Source organism: Brachyistius frenatus, unplaced genomic scaffold (assembly GCF_029030835.1).
Source record: "Brachyistius frenatus isolate BFR_SWC_R1_liver_20210118 unplaced genomic scaffold, ASM2903083v1 Contig_254, whole genome shotgun sequence".
NCBI classification, from domain to species: Eukaryota; Metazoa; Chordata; class Actinopteri; family Embiotocidae; genus Brachyistius; species Brachyistius frenatus.
Window position 1 is genome coordinate 157,237 of NW_027210853.1, and position 16,005 is coordinate 173,241.

Below are 16,005 nucleotides of genomic sequence, written 5' to 3' on the forward strand. Positions count from 1 at the left end.
AGAGTAACTTGTCTGAATAAAGATAATCTTCTCGCAGATGGACAAGTCACGTTGAACACTGGAACGTAATCTCTCTGGCGCCACTGATTAGAAATATTACACATTAATTAATAGCTCCAAATCACTCAGATTTCAGCTTATCAAGTCAATATTTCTCTCTCCCGGTGCCGACACCATACTCACATTCCCATAGGTCCACCCCTGCTCAATACGAGTGACAGCCCACAGTTCGTGGATATTCTCTGCCAGCTTCTCTCGGATGCGTTCCAAGTGAGGTGGCAACACAATCTATACAGCAAACGAGAGTCAGCAAATGAAAAGAAACTAATATATCTTATACTTCTCTAACATGACAAAAGTCAGACTTTAGTTATGGGTCTTTTACCTGGACAGTGTCCACCGGGCAGGGGGTGAACGAGGTGTGGGTGAGGGACAGGGTGGGACCCAGAAGGTTGCGCACACCGCTGAAGTCATGCTTGTACTCCTTGATGGGTTCGATGCGCATCCTATCTCTAGGCAGCAGGGCCTCGTAGCACGGGGCGTAACCAGGTGGGGGCATGAACTTAAAGTCTCCATGGCGACCGCCAAGGAGGAACCGAGCCCTAAAGTGAACGAAACAAAGTCAGACCCGGTCATTACACATTAGACACGGATCTTCATATAGTGTTAAAGCCCTTTATGACAACAGTGCACTGATTTTTATAAGACTCATAATAAAGAAAACATTGATTTATTTTCTGTGCCAGTTCCTGAGTCTGTGTTTCTATTCTTCATCTCAGCACTGAGAGGCAATTAACACGCCAGCTGTAAAATCTCTTTTAGGGGACAAGACACTGTAGATTTCAAAGGGATTATTGGGGATTTAAACACAATTAATGAATTTAACATGAATAAAAATACAAAACTGCAATAACTAATCATTTAAAAAGTCTATAATTTGTCAACTTTTTATCATTTCCACAGTCTCTATCTTTATTCAAACACAAAGCTGAAAAGTTCCTAAGGAACTATTAAATCAGCCTCTGTGCCTGCATCGTTGCATTGCATTCATATTTGTCACAATAGTTTACTGTTGTGCCAGTTAGATAAAGAAATTAACATGTTAATCAATAAAATGAATCAACAGCAAACAAGGAATAAATGGCATTGAGAAACATGCTTTATTTTCATGTTGCACATACTTGACTCCAGCAGAGAAGCTGATGACGGGGAAGAAGAGGCCGTCCACATTAAAGTTCTCAAACATGCCCTGAACTGGGTGGCCGTTGATACGGAAGGAGATACTGGGCACGCTCAGATCCAGACAGCAGCTGACAACATCATCTGCCGCCAGCGTGTGCGCGCTGGGCGAAGCCACCTGCCGCGCTACGGTGCCTGAACAGCAGAGCAGAGAGCGAGGAAGTCATAACGAGACATAAAGCATCATGAAAGCAGAAAGTCAAGTAAACAACGTCGGGAAAATCTTACCTGACCACAGATGCAGTCCATCAAAACCGTACGAGTAGAGGTCATCTCCCACACCGTTTCCCCCCCAGGCCTCTCCTCCTCCAGGGTAGGGGCTGTAGCCCTCGGTCATAGCCCAGCCCACCCGCAGGTGGGACGCCTGCGCCGTCACAAAGGGCTCCACGTAGTCTACCATCATCTCATAGTACCACTTCTTATACTGCGTGGACCCCTCACATGTACCCAGGAAGATGTTGGGCCTGACACTGAGCACAGAAGAAACAGGACATCAGCATTAACAGCAGCCATGTGACGGAGTGGCTGATGAATGCTGCAATTTGTTTTACAAGATGTGTAAATAAGAGAAATACCCCTCAAACCAGGATGTAAATTACACACAATGTGCAGTAGTTAGGGTACCTGGTGACATAGTTTACAATGTTGGTCTGCAGCAAGAGGTCACGACCCGGGAGCAGGTTTTCAGTGATGAGGTTCTGGTTGGACCTCACAGCAACACCGTTACACACACAAAGAGAGCGCAAGACATCCAGCACCTAAAGGCAGGACAAGAACAAACACGCCTGTCACCCTTTGTGTTTAAATGTGGCAGAGGTGAAGACAATTAACAATCGCTCATTTACTTGAATCAAAATGACAAGAATTGTCAAATCACCAACTGCAAACGTGTCATCTGGAGCGAATGAGTTTACTGTGGGTGAATATTACTTTCCCTTCCTGTTACTGGCAGTTAGAGAAACACCAACCTTGTGGTTCCTTCCATGCTTGTCAAGGAGCGAGATAATGGATTTGATGTGGTTCTCCTGGATGATGTTCAGAACCTCAGGGCTTTCAATCAGAACACAGTACAGCACCTCAAGAATACCTAAATTGATTTTTTTTTTTTTTTTTTAAAAAGGAGATTAATATAAGACAAATTTTGTATAAAAATATCTTTTAAAAGAAATAAAATGGGTTGAAAACAAACCTCATACAAAAATGTGCATTAAAATCAGAGCAAAAAGGCAATTTCTTTTAAATGAGGTCCAGTCTGCAGCTGACATCGATATTTGTGAGGATCTCTTAAGCTCATAAAGGTTTAATCTGCATCTAATTCCTATAGTACATCCAGCCAACCCTTAAAAGCAAGCAATCAATGCCAAAGAGCAGCTCTAATTTGTGGGTGATGGGTGTATCAGTGAATGAATGAAGTGCTTCTGATACCAGAGGAGGCCTCCAGACGGTCCAGCTTGCTGACCAGCCAGTCCAGATTGTCGCAGAACAATGCACAATTAGAGCGGTTTCCTCTGATCAGAGAAGCTGTGCAGGGAAAACACAGAGGAAGAAATATTGTTACCTAATTCATCAGAGAAAGCATGTAATTTGTAGCTTGGGTTTTCAGAAGTTCATAGTCTTTTTTTTTGCATTTTTACCCAGCAGCTCATAAAGGAGGTTGACAATCTCCTTCCACGACTCTGCAGCCTCCTCTCCGGCAAATTCTGAGAAGTGGGCAGCGGTGTTGTACACGTTCAGGCGGTCGATGCACTCGAGCACAATGGTGATCATACCCTGGGAAACACAAACACAGGGACCAGGTTATGCATAAATAATCACAATGATTTTAACTGCTGTTTGTGTTGGTGGTGCTATTGTAGTAAAGATTAGAACTGGTATCATGTTAAAGAAGAGATAATGCTGAGACTGGGGTTAACAGCTGGGCATGATTGTGGGTCCTTACAAATCTAGCAAAACATGCGTATGAATTTTTTTGACATTATCCTTTTGTGGGGATAAAAACATGCTGATGCAAACCACCATCCAGGTGAGTGTGCAGGTGTGTGAGGCAGATTACCTCCTCTTGGAAGAGGTTCTGCCGGTTGCGGAGGGAGCGCAGCTTGGTCTGCTTCTCTTCGTGCTCCAGTTCCTCCTCGGGTGGGTGAAAGTAGAAAATGAGATCCTGAAGAGAGAGGATGACTCCCTCCAGAGGAAGGGACAGTGCCACTGGTGACTTGCTCTTCCCACTCAGGGAGTCCAATCCCCTGGAAGAACACGAACAGATCCGCAATAAATCCCAAAATACAATCATGAATGCCACTGCATCCTGTCTCCAAGAGAAATACTCTTCTCACTCCACCACATTTGAAAATGCATCCACTTACTTGATGAACTGCCTGAAGAGGCCCATCGTGCTATAAATCATTCGAGCAGCCTGAGACTCTTCAGTCTGGGAGCGGGACACAGTTAAGGCGTCGTCCATATGACCCTCCTGGTGCAGAATGACCTGCAGACACGGACACCAGAATTACATCACAGACTATTTCCCCCATGTCTCTCTGTCCTCCTCTTCTGAGGTCTGTTTCTGGTGGCTGTGTTGCATAACAACTGTACAAGTATGTTAAGCTTGCCCTTAAAATACTGGGAAACAAGGTTAAATAATCCTTTTGTAAACCCAACTGTTTCTTATTATTATATTTATCATTATTTCTGTCATTAATGACTGCAATATCACTGTAGGCATAATTCTCACTAACTCAGCTGCTGTAATAAGGACAGTATCTTATTTTGTCCTCGGCATAGATCCTTACTTTTCTCTTCATCATCCCCAAACGAGCAGCTTTGGCATCCAAAGCAGCATATGTGAGCCAAAGGCCTGTGGACACATGCTGGACGAAGCACATGGACTCTCCATACTTTATCTCTGGAATGCCCATCCCCTCAACATCACGCTTCTGAGCCACCTCCACCTTGTCCTGCTCAGGGAAACCAAGGGAAAAGAAAACCATGGAGAGGTCAATGAGAAGAAGTATTCATTGTATTATAACGGAGAGGATCCAAATGTCCAGAGAAACTCAAACTGACCTTTGAAACACGGAAGCAGAACGCGGACAGCTTGGTGTTGGCCCTCTCTGGATCGACCACCAACAGGCCCTTTTCCTCATCCAGACACAGGTACCGGCCTGTGGTGATGTGGCGGATACGGAAAGACTGTCCCCACTTCATGTGGCTACCACTCCAGCTGCAGGCGCAAAGTGGTAAAAAATTAACTTAATTAAAAAGTCAACAAAGTCTTTCCATAACTACAATATCATGATTATCATTCCCTGGTGGTTGAAAACTTTTAGGCAATTCTTTTACTTGTTTTTCAAAAATGTGGTTAAAGAGAACAAAACAGACACTTCGCTCTCACATGCAGCAAGGACAGAAATACGTGAGCTTTTAAAACATATGAAACTCAAGTCCCAAAGGACAGACGATATACGTAACCACAACATTTTCTTCTTCCTTTGCCCGAAGCAAAAAAATGTTTTAATAAAGATCTGTGACTAAGATATGATAGGTATGTTTATTATGCTTATGTTTCCAAAGATTGTTCAGTTTCAAACAGGAAATATATTCTATACAGTCAACAAGCAAATCTGGCACAAATTTAATGCTCATTATATAACGGTCGTGAGGGGACAATCACCTGATTCTGAGGGGCTCCAGCCTCCACAGGGAGCGTGCCTGACTGCACACAGCACCGCCCTCGTAGTGAGCCATCCTGTAGCAGAGTGTGGGCAGACACAGTCACACGGTATCAAATTAATGGGATGTTTTTGCTCCTCAGAATGATTCAAGCTTTCTTTTCGTCTCACCTGCGTTTCTCCTCTCCTTCCTCTGGTGTAGCGATGGCCAGACACTCGTCCATGTGGCCGTGAAACAGCCTGAGAACGTGACCTCCAGTCAGAAAGCCTGAAAGAAGGAAACCACCCAACAATGAGCGCCCCAATCCTCCAAATTTCTCCTTCCTCAACTGATATTTTAAAACACAGCAATTGAAGGTGGAGATGATTTTCATATGTCAGTGTGTACTTGTACACGAGTGTTTCTGTAAGCTGTGTGCTGCACCGCACTGACAGCTGCAGAGCAAAAAAAAACTGTTTTTTTTACCCTCAGCTAGTTCACATCCTGAACTAATCGGGTTCATGTTCCACAAGGTCTGCATGAAGGAGGCATCCACCATCAGATCTCCACTGGCGTAAGACAGATGCTGAGGAAAGAGGACAAGTAAGGGGGAAAAAAACAATGGTGTTTGGAGTAACATACAGTGGGTACGGAAAGTATTCAGACCCCTTTAAATTTGTCACTCTTTGTTTCATTGCAGCCATTTGCTAAAATCAAAAAAGTTCATTTTATTTCTCATTAATGTACACTCAGCACCCCATCTTGACAGAAAAAAACAGAAATGTAGAAATTTGTGCAAATTTATTCAAAAAGAAAAACTGAAATATCACATGGTCATAAGTATTCAGACCCTTTGCTCAGTATTGAGTAGAAGCACCCTTTTGAGCTCGTACAGCCATGAGTCTTCTTGGGAATGATGCAACAAGCTTTTCACACCTGGATTTGGGGATCCTCTGCCATTCTTCCTTGCAGATCCTCTCCAGTTCCGTCAGGTTGGATGGTGAACGTTGGTGGACAGCCATTTTCAGGTCTCTCCAGAGATGCTCCATTGGGTTTAGGTCAGGGCTCTGGCTGGGCCGGTCAAGAATGGTCACAGAGTTGTTCCGAAGCCACTCCTTTGTTATTTTAGCTGTGTGCTTAGGGTCATTGTCTTGTTGGAAGGTGAACCTTCGGCCCAGTCTGAGGTCCAGAGCACTCTGGAAGAGGTTTTCTTCCAGGATATCTCTGTACTTGGCCGCATTCATCTTTCCTTCAATTGCAACCAGTCGTCCTGTTCCTGCAGCTGAAAAACACCCCCATAGCATGATGCTGCCACCACCATGTTTCACTGTTGGGATTGTATTGGGCAGGTGATGAGCAGTGTCTGGTTTTCTCCACACATACCGCTTAGAATTAACGCCAACAAGTTCAATCTTGGTCTCATCAGACCAGAGAATCTTATTTCTCATAGTCTGGGAGTCCTTCATGTGTTTTTTGGCAAACTCTATGCGGGCTTTCATATGTCTTGCACTGAGGAGAGGCTTCCGTCGGGCCACTCTGCCATAAAGCCCCGACTGGTGGAGGGCTGCAGTGATAGTTGACTTTGTGGAACTTTCTCCCATCTCCCTACTGCATCTCTGGAGCTCAGCCACAGTGATCTTTGGGTTCTTCTTTACCTCTCTCACCAAGGCTCTTCTCCCACGATTGCTCAGTTTGGCTGGACGGCCAGGTCTAGGAAGAGTTCTGGTCGTCCCAAACTTCTTCCATTTAAGGATTATGGAGGCCACTGTGCTCTTAGGAACCTTGAGTGCTGCAGAAATTATTTTGTAACGTTGGCCAGATCTGTGCCTTGCCACAATTCTGTCTCTGAGCTCCTTGGACAGTTCCTTCGACCTCATGATTCTCATTTGCTCTGACATGCACTGTGAGCTGTAAGGTCTTATATAGACAGGTGTGTGCCTTTCCTAATCAAGTCCAATCAGTTTAATGAAACACAGCTGGACTCCAATGAAGGAGTAGAACCATCTCAAGGAGGATCAGAAGAAATGGACAGCATGTGAGTTAAATATGAGTGTCACAGCAAAGGCTCTGAATACTTATGACCATGTGATATTTCAGTTTTTCTTTTTTAATAAATTTGCACAAATTTCTACATTTCTGTTTTTTTCTGTCAAGATGGGGTGCTGAGTGTACATTAATGAGAAATAAAATGAACTTTTTTGATTTTAGCAAATGGCTGCAATGAAACAAAGAGTGAACAATTTAAAGGGGTCTGAATACTTTCCGTACCCACTGTACATGTCTAAATACTCCACGGAGTGATAAAAAAAAAGAAGAAATAATGAAGTCAGAGGTGTCTCACCAGGTATCTTTCAGAGGACACGCTGACAAGGATGAGGTCGTCACCCACCCTGACCTTTTCACCTTCTGACCTCTGCTTCGAGGCGGGATGAATCGTCCACCAACATGCCTCACCTGCAAGAAGAACAACACAATATGAACCCGTTCACTTACAGCATCCTGCTCCTTCACAGTCATCACTGTTTCAGTTTCAGCGAAACAACAAAGTGAAAGCAAGTAAACTGAAGTGTAACATATAAACTTATGTCAATTGGTTTGTGAAGCCCACACACTTACAAAACAAACTATGTAATGATAGCACCAGAGGATAATGAGCTTCAGAAAGCAGTTAAATGCAGGCTGAGACATCTTAAAGAAAGTTTTACCAACGGCATCTTCTTGTAAGCCCACATCGAAGGCCAGCTTGTCCGTGAGGGACCGAGATGTAGTCAAACAGCTCAGGTACTGGGGAGAAAGGTTGTCATTCAGGACATGGCCGGAGCTTTGCCAAAAAGCAGGTACAACTTTATGTGTTGAGGCCATTTGATAAAAGATTACATGAATTGCATTGTTTTAATTGCCTTTAAATGGCCCTACCATGCTTGAGTGGTGGTGTCTCAGAAGGATGGCGTGACCGTACAGTAAAGTACGATGACCTCCACCTTGGGACGACTGGAGTGGGAAAAGATAGAAACATATTTAACAGACCAGCCCAACACATCTGACTACACACTTCAAATACAGCTTGATCACACAGGGAGAAAACAAGGACATATTTTTTGAAGGTCAGAGGAACACATTATTAAAGAGACCAAATATGACAGGGTCACAACACACCGTTGACTTCTACTGACCCCTCTTTATCTCTTAAGCCTCTGTTTTATATAGTTGTACATATTCTGCACTGTTGAATTTAATATTGCTGTGTGCTGATAGAACATCTTGCATATCTTTTGAGGAGCATTAAAACTTATTTCTTCTCTTGCGTATGTTAACAATTGTGGTAATTCGTTAAATAAGTGTGTGTCAAAGGTATTTCTAAAAAAATATTTAATTAACAACTTCACAAGAGTAAACAGTGGCATTTTCCCAAAACCATTACAATACACAACACTCTTACAGAATATAAGGAAAGAGTCTCATTAACGAAGCAGGAAACTGAGATAAAACTGTGCAGTAAATCTGAATTTTCAGAGAGGTGTCACAAAGACGTGACCAATGACATGAGACACAACAGAAAACGAACTTCAAACTCTGAATCCAGTCACCACAGATTTCAATCTCACAGGCAAACACAACATTTAACCAGCCTACCTTTTCTCAACATCCAACATAGATGCAACACAAAAAAAACACAATTATTGTGGCAGTTAGATAAATTATAGATTAACCAAAAAAAACAATAACATTCAACTGAGCGAACAGAAAGAAAACACTAGGCCTCTATTTAGGAATAAGCACCCATAATCCACTGGGATGAGTCAGGGGCAAGTATGTCAAGAGGCAGCAGGGTCCCATTTGCTCATGTCGCATTAGCACCAGGCCTTGTTAGGACAGGTGGTGGCGGCGGTGGTGTTGTGTGTGTTTTCCCAAATGTGTGTGTGTGTGTGTGTGTGTGTGTGTGTGTGTGTGTGTGTGTGTGTGTGTGTGTGTGTGTGTGTGTGTGTGTGTGTTAAGAAGAAGTTAGGCCCGTCCAGTGCTCTGAGGGTGTCCAGTTTCCCCATCCATCCCTGACAGAGGTGGGTAGGACACTCTGATGGGCTGCATGCCATGCTATTTACATTCCCCTGCTCATCATCAGGAAGACATGGCTCATCCACATCTTCCATCCCATGTGAAGCAGGAGCTGCCCAGAAAAGTCATAACAAGTCAGCTGATAAATCTAGTTTTTAGCCGTTAATCAGACAAGCTTATACTCATCTGTCTCATAAAAAGGCTGAAATACGATACTGTAGTCTTCTATTTACAGTCTTGGTTTAATTATTTCTTAACACAGCGCATGCAAACTGATGTTTTGATTGCATATTTGCTATTAAGATTAATGGAAGCTGGAGTTAAAAAGTTAATAAACCATTTCTATATTGTTTTATCACCAATGTTTGGCTTGCAATTTACTGAAAAAGAAAGCATACACCACCAAATAGGAGTTTAGCCATCTGAAACCTATACAGTGTGGATTAACGTGTCTTCACAGTAAACAAAGGTTGTGGTATAAAAACATGTTCTGTATAAAATGTGGTAAAGTCTTTAGAGATAACAAAGAACAATGTTCTGGAACAAAAGGAACAACATCAAGCAAGGCAAAGTAATAACTGTGATGAGGGCATAATGACAAATGAGCTTGAGATATTTCTACATGTAAAGCAAATGAACGAAGCATTGTGACGTCTTGCTATGTCTGATATTGTCGTGTAGCTAATTAAATCACAACAGAAAAATGAATGAAAGTGTTAAATACTGCTTACTACAGCCATGAAACTAGCTTTTAAACTGGGAAATGAATTGGAGGTTTCCATATAGTTATATTTTGAAAATATTACCAGTAACTATGCAGCTTTTAATATCTCAGCATTTAAAGATGACTCTAAACACACTGGACTGGGAGCCATTTAGATACTGTTTGTGAAAATGAATTACGGGTGTACAGAACGATCGCCACCTCGGGATGAGGACTGAGCGGATATGAATCGAGACGTGTAAATGACACAGCACTATTTCACTGAGTAGAACATCCAGCTGCCAACAGGACGGGAACAAGGACAGTTGCCAGGTTGGTTGGGACACACACGACAGGAAAAAAGACGTGTGAACAGACATACCCATTTGTCCAAATCGACTGCCTGCTCGGCAGAGAGCAAGAAGGGAGGGGGAGGGGGTGTCAGATAGCAAGTAAAGAAAAAAAATCGTAATAAAATAAAAGCCAAAAATAAGTCCTCCAATGGCGCTCACATAAACAGAAGGATTGTGATGCTCGGTATGCTGCATGGTGAACTTTGACATTCATTTTAAAAGGCCAAATCTGACATGAAACAATAAAGTGGCCCCACCAGTAGAAGACATGACTGGAGTATAATGTCAGATCCACATCAACAGCTCAAATCTGTCACAGGTTTCAGTAAAAATATGATAATAAAAATGGGCGTATACTTTCGTCTCTGATCAGAAAAACATAAAATCATTGTTTATCGTATTTAAGGCTTAATCTACAAGTACATTATAATAGTAAAGGGACGAAAATGTCTCGCACATATGTGCTTCTCCAATTAAATATAACCATTATCTTCAAGGTGCATTCACTGGCACTACAGTATGTAGCTTAGTTTTCCTCACATTAGAGGATCAATAGCAGAACTATCTTTCTGTTTTCAAAACAGAGAAATGTCCAGGATCCGATCACTCTGGACTGGAAGCAGAAACAACACGTTTCCAACAAGCTCGAAAGTGTTTTATTCAAGTTACACCTTGTTAGACAGAAAGATAACAAACAACTTCACAATGAAGACGGAGAGAGGATGCAACTTTTTTCAGCAAGCAACCCCAAAGTGCAGGCTTGATGTGTTAATGTTACTTATTCATTTATTTATTTGTTTGTTTATATGTTAATTACTATATATAACAGCATTTAAAAAAAATGTTGGAGGCTTCTGCTTCCTCGTTTTTGTGCTGAACTTGGTTGAGCCCTTTCTGGTGACATGCTGGGCATTCAGATCAAATCAGACTGTACTTCTCAGATAGACATCAGCAATCAGCTAAAATTGAGGACTATGGTTCTGTGATGGGGAGATTGAAAGAGGCAGTAAAATTGTGAGCAAAATATAAGTCGGAGAGGACGATAAAAATCGTTCTAACAAAGTTCATTTCGCTGCCATTTCTTATTCATAGTTGTTATTCGTAGTCTGTAACTCTCAATGCATCAAATCGATTCTTACATCTCTAAAAAAAGAAAAAGTTGCATTCCTTTTCCATATTTTCCTCATGTATCCAGCACTCGTTTCTTTATTTCTGGTTTGGACTCCTACCTCGGTCATGTCCACTGTGTTTGCCAGCATCTCCTGCAGAGCTCGGACCGAGAGGGACTGCTCCAGAATGAAGCTGCATATGGCCAAATCCGGGGGCACACTCTGCCAACGTAGGAACAGCACAGAGGTAAAACAACAGGTGATGAGCACAAGGTCACGCACGCTTCAGGAGAAACCAAAGCGATGAGGGGTGACGGCGTCTTACCTGAGCGTTGGATGTGGTTTCCAGGAAGCAGAGACGGTTCCCAAAACCCTCACAGGACAGACACAGTTTAATCTGTTGCTCCTTCAGCACGGAGGCGGTACACTGCAGAACAACCTGGTCATCCTGAACCCAACACACAAACAAACAGTTAGGGACTAATTTATTCAATGTCCTTTCAACTACATTATGTTCCCCCTGCTAATTCAACTGCACACGTGTTTCCTATATATCCGTGTTGCTGGCTGTCCCTGCTTGGCTTGTTTTTTCCATATTTTTAGTACACTTTAAAAGCACTGAAAGAAAAAACTGTCTTGACTCGATATTTGATGCTGGCAATGTTACGAACAGTAGTGACCTTTTATTGACTCAGCTGACATGCTCTGTAAGCAGCGCCAAAGAGAATTACTTGCCTAGAGCAAACATTTTTTTAAAAAGGCGCTGTACAAAACACCGTGACTAAAACTGTTGTGTTTAGAGCATCATGCTCCAAGAACAATACTGGGATTCTTCGCTATGTTTTATGCTTTCCACAAAAAATGATCAATACTGATACCAATACAATTAGCAATCTCTTGATACTTCTTTTATTATCAACATTTGTCACAGTGAATTTCCAGTTTGCATTCTTTTCAATGGGTTTCATAGTTATGTAATTGTATTGTAAAGGAGCGACAACATTTCAAATCAATTTAAATTGAAGGGCACCACATTAACAACAACAACACTAAGAATAACAATACATTAAAAAAAACTCAGAAACATAATGTAGATGTGATGGTCAATGTGATGGATTACACAGGATTAACTGATCTTCATGTTATACTTTGATAAATGATTAAGAATAGCTGCCCACAAATAATATATCTAAAAAAAAAAACAATTAAAAAATGTGCTGAAACTGTAAAAACCACTGCTGTGGTATTTTAAATGGCCAGCTGAGTTTGCTGCAGGCAGCTGCTCCCAGTCGGCATCATCACAATAGATGCACGCAACTCAATTCCACGAGCAGAATGCCAACAGACTGTAATTTGTTGCTTCTCGTCAAAGCCCGGACCCTGCAGAGGCCGGTGTAAATACAGCCATAAACACCCCCCTCCCATGTGAAACCCACACCTGACACTAAGCATGCTCAGCTGTTCCTTCGGCTCAGTCATTATGCAAGTGGGTGCATCACTTAACCTGGCTGATAATCTTCTCTACAGTTCTGGACAGATTCCTGACTTTCCTCCATCTCTCGTCTAACAACTCGTGAATCATTCCGTCGTCTCGTTCTTGAACCCGCTCGTCCTGCTGATTTTGCAACAGTGAAGTGTCGCAACTTATTGTTAAGAGTAACAGGCGGGCCTCTTAAAGGCCTGAATGTCTATGTTTATGGAACATAGCAGGAATAGGGAAATTGATGCCGATCGGTGACCTCTTAACATCTACTCCTCTCTTGTACCCAGAGACCTCCAGTGTTTCTTTGGCTGAAAAGTGTCCCCTCTTCCTTTGGCTGGGCTATCATCTATCACTCCTCAGCCTAGAAACGTCTCCTATGTCCTGTCCTCACGGCCTCCGCTTTGCACTGCAGAAAGTGGAGCAATGTGTCCTTTCTCTTTCACTGCAGACATGAGCAACAGAACTCAATATACAACTCAAGTGTTACTAAAGCTGAACAGAGACCTTACAAAACATGACTCTTGTTGGGTTTTTTTTTCCTTTTGCAAAAATCAGTAAATCTCAGAGAAGTTTTCAGTAACTTTCAAATAGGTGGAATTAAAAAAAAAAAAAGCATTACCTCATACAACAACGATACCTATCTACAAGGATCTTTGTTCACCAGGACCGACCACAGATTACAGCTGGTCTGAAACTAGGCATCACTGAGGCGTCACAGAGAAGCCACGATGTCGGAACTGGACTGAACGAGGGTAAAATAGGTTAAACTGGCCGGGTTTTGAGGACAGCGCACACAGACTCACACCGCAGTCCCCATTAAGGAGATAGGGTTGAGCTAGTGGGTGTCTAAAAGCAGACTGAAGTAACCGAGTGACTCACTGCGCCGACACAAGATGTGCGATCGGATGACAACCATAGACGATATATGTCCCTCGCGTTATGCTGCAGTCCTGCTCAGTGGCTTCCATCTATTTCAACAGCTACAGTCTCACATGGCACACACACTTACTCTGCCTCTGAAGGCAAGATTAAAAAAATAAATAAATAAATAAAAAAGCAGGCACCTACAAGAGGACTGCGAGAACTAAAGCACGCTCAGCACTAACCTGCAGTCGAATGAACATCGGCACGGATGCATCAGAATACTTCGAGCATGTAACATGCAAAGTATTTTAAAATGTTTTCTTCGAAAAGAGCTATGACTACAGATCGTTGTTATTATCATTGAAATAAATATATTCAGAATTTTTATAAACGGCAGAACAAATTAAACAAAAAAGTTCTGTTTGTGGGGAAATTATTGCTGAATTTAAAAAGACAAGGAACGGAGCGACTTTTCCCCTGTGAACCTACAAAAGTGATCTTAAACCTAACTGGTACTGAATTACATAGACAAACCAGGCAAGAGCTAAAACCTGAAGAAAATGGTTGGTTAACTGCCAAACTGGCTGGTGGCATGAACAAACACTGAGAGGAAGCCTCAGCCTGCACTTTGCTGGCACAGGGTTAAACCTGTTATACCACCCTGAATATTAGGTCACCTGGATTTATAACAGTACTCAGCAGCTACAGAGCTGGTGTCCTTCCAAGAGTCACACTCTGTGAATCTCTTCCAATCTGAGCATGTGAAAAGCTGACGTAGAGACAACGCAAACCCTTCAGCTTAACTCACACCTATTAATAGAGACCTCTTATTAATAGAGGCTGTTTTGGGGATTTGAAAGATGTGCACCTGACAGTTTATTGTAAACCCCCTGCAAACTCCTGATTATCTGTTAATGTCACACGAGTGCATCTGATGGAACCGAGACAGGTAGGTTGTACGTGACGGGTATCATCCACCTGACCCATTGAGCTTTTACCTGGGCTGCGTGAAGACGTGTACATGAAAGTCATTTAAAGCCCCATCAACAGGAAGGGTGTCGGGTTAACGCCAAACCGTGTTTGGACTTGGCAGCCGAAGCATCTGGGCTATGTGGATGCTCGGGGTCAAAGGGAGACATTGGGACAATTAGATCTAAAGTGGCAGACTGTTACACAAACAAACACGCTAGTGTGCACAAATAGAGGTGTGTAATGCACCACAGTTTAACAGCCAGAAGCACAGATAGCGCATGAAAGCGGACACCTTTGTGTATTCTCTGGGGCCGTCGGAGAGTAGCAAGGGTTCCCCCGGACAAGAAGGCACGGTGCCCGCACGCCCAGGAAGCAAACCAAGAAACAGATGCAAAATACCGAGCCGTGTCTGCTCCCTCCAGCCATCCGAAGCCCTCCTAAACTGAGATACAGGACAGGATGGGAACCCAGGTGTAACTCTACAACTTGTGAATGTAGCTGCAGTCAGATTGTGTGAGACTTCTGTTTATCGAGGATGCACCTAAATTCAAAGAGGCAGCGGTGGCAAGATTACCTCGGACATGCAGTAGTCTGTGACGTGAAATCAGGTTATTTGGGATTTTACGGTTTATCTGCTGTGAGGGACAATTTTACAGCTGATGCTATGACGGGAAGACCAGCGTCCAGCTGACACCTGATACATATATAAACGGCTGGGAGGTTTGTCTTCTCCGCTAGCAGGTGGAGTTTTCTGATAGATTTATAATATTTTCTAATCTCTAATTGATGTTTGATATGGAACATTTATACAGAACAATGCAGTATTTTTTAATAGCTTTATTTTTACAATATAAAATCACATCCATCTGCATCTCCACAGACATTAATATGTTGTCTGGTTTCTTTGTTTGAAAGTTAATACATTTAATATGGTAGTTTAAATATAGTTTTAAATGTTTCACTATGATTTCTTTCGATCTTTAGTTCAATTCAAAACTGCTTTTCATTTCGGTTCATTTCAGCTTTTCATGCTGTGAACCACCACTGAAAACCTGCCCAGTAATCAAATCACTCTTGTCAAATGAATAACATTTCCACTCCTCCGTTACAGCTCCAGATTTGTGCCCGCTGCTCTCATTAAACTGTGCTGATGTATGCCACCCCAGGGCATTGATTATATTTCTGCAGACATAAAAAGAGTGAGGGACAGCAGATTGCTCACTATGTGGGTGGAGGAGAGTTCAATAAGGCAGCTGAGAGAGTCGTGATGGGGGTTTCCCTTTGAAAACCAAAAGAGACCATACAGGTGCACTTTCAGCATCCTTCATCCCAGAGTGCAGTCTGAAGGACCTTGTGGCACCTTTACTCTCATATATCACAAACTCTCGCTCTTGTTTGCCCTTTTACTCACTAAAACGTCTATATACTGTACTCCCAAACAACTTTCCTCTTTTCTCCCCAATCCTAATGTTGCACCTTTCTTCCAAACAATTGTGTCCTCTATCATCATTCTCTTAAATAAAAGGCTAATCTCTACTGAGCTTTTATAAAGTTATTTTATTAATATTTTCTCTGTCTGTGGTC

The 16,005-nt window shown here is 42.5% G+C and overlaps 1 protein-coding gene across 8 annotated transcripts in view; it reads right to left on the minus strand.

The window, feature by feature from the left end:
* Window positions 1–16,005, minus strand: part of ryr1b (ryanodine receptor 1b (skeletal)) — a 64,513-nt gene that overhangs the window by 40,094 nt on the left and 8,414 nt on the right. For all 8 annotated transcript variants that reach the window (XM_069720967.1, XM_069720966.1, XM_069720971.1 and 5 more), the window contains exons 2-21: window positions 11,428–11,550; window positions 11,223–11,324; window positions 7,801–7,875; window positions 7,590–7,668; window positions 7,226–7,338; window positions 5,371–5,470; window positions 5,076–5,172; window positions 4,907–4,981; window positions 4,300–4,456; window positions 4,026–4,190; window positions 3,600–3,721; window positions 3,293–3,479; window positions 2,874–3,009; window positions 2,665–2,760; window positions 2,208–2,326; window positions 1,864–1,997; window positions 1,468–1,709; window positions 1,182–1,374; window positions 386–602; window positions 184–288 (exon numbers count right to left, since the gene is read on the minus strand). In XM_069720967.1, coding sequence (XP_069577068.1) covers window positions 184–288; window positions 386–602; window positions 1,182–1,374; window positions 1,468–1,709; window positions 1,864–1,997; window positions 2,208–2,326; window positions 2,665–2,760; window positions 2,874–3,009; window positions 3,293–3,479; window positions 3,600–3,721; window positions 4,026–4,190; window positions 4,300–4,456; window positions 4,907–4,981; window positions 5,076–5,172; window positions 5,371–5,470; window positions 7,226–7,338; window positions 7,590–7,668; window positions 7,801–7,875; window positions 11,223–11,324; window positions 11,428–11,550 — 2,637 coding nt within the window. The remainder of the gene's footprint in view (window positions 1–183; window positions 289–385; window positions 603–1,181; window positions 1,375–1,467; window positions 1,710–1,863; window positions 1,998–2,207; window positions 2,327–2,664; window positions 2,761–2,873; window positions 3,010–3,292; window positions 3,480–3,599; window positions 3,722–4,025; window positions 4,191–4,299; window positions 4,457–4,906; window positions 4,982–5,075; window positions 5,173–5,370; window positions 5,471–7,225; window positions 7,339–7,589; window positions 7,669–7,800; window positions 7,876–11,222; window positions 11,325–11,427; window positions 11,551–16,005) is intronic.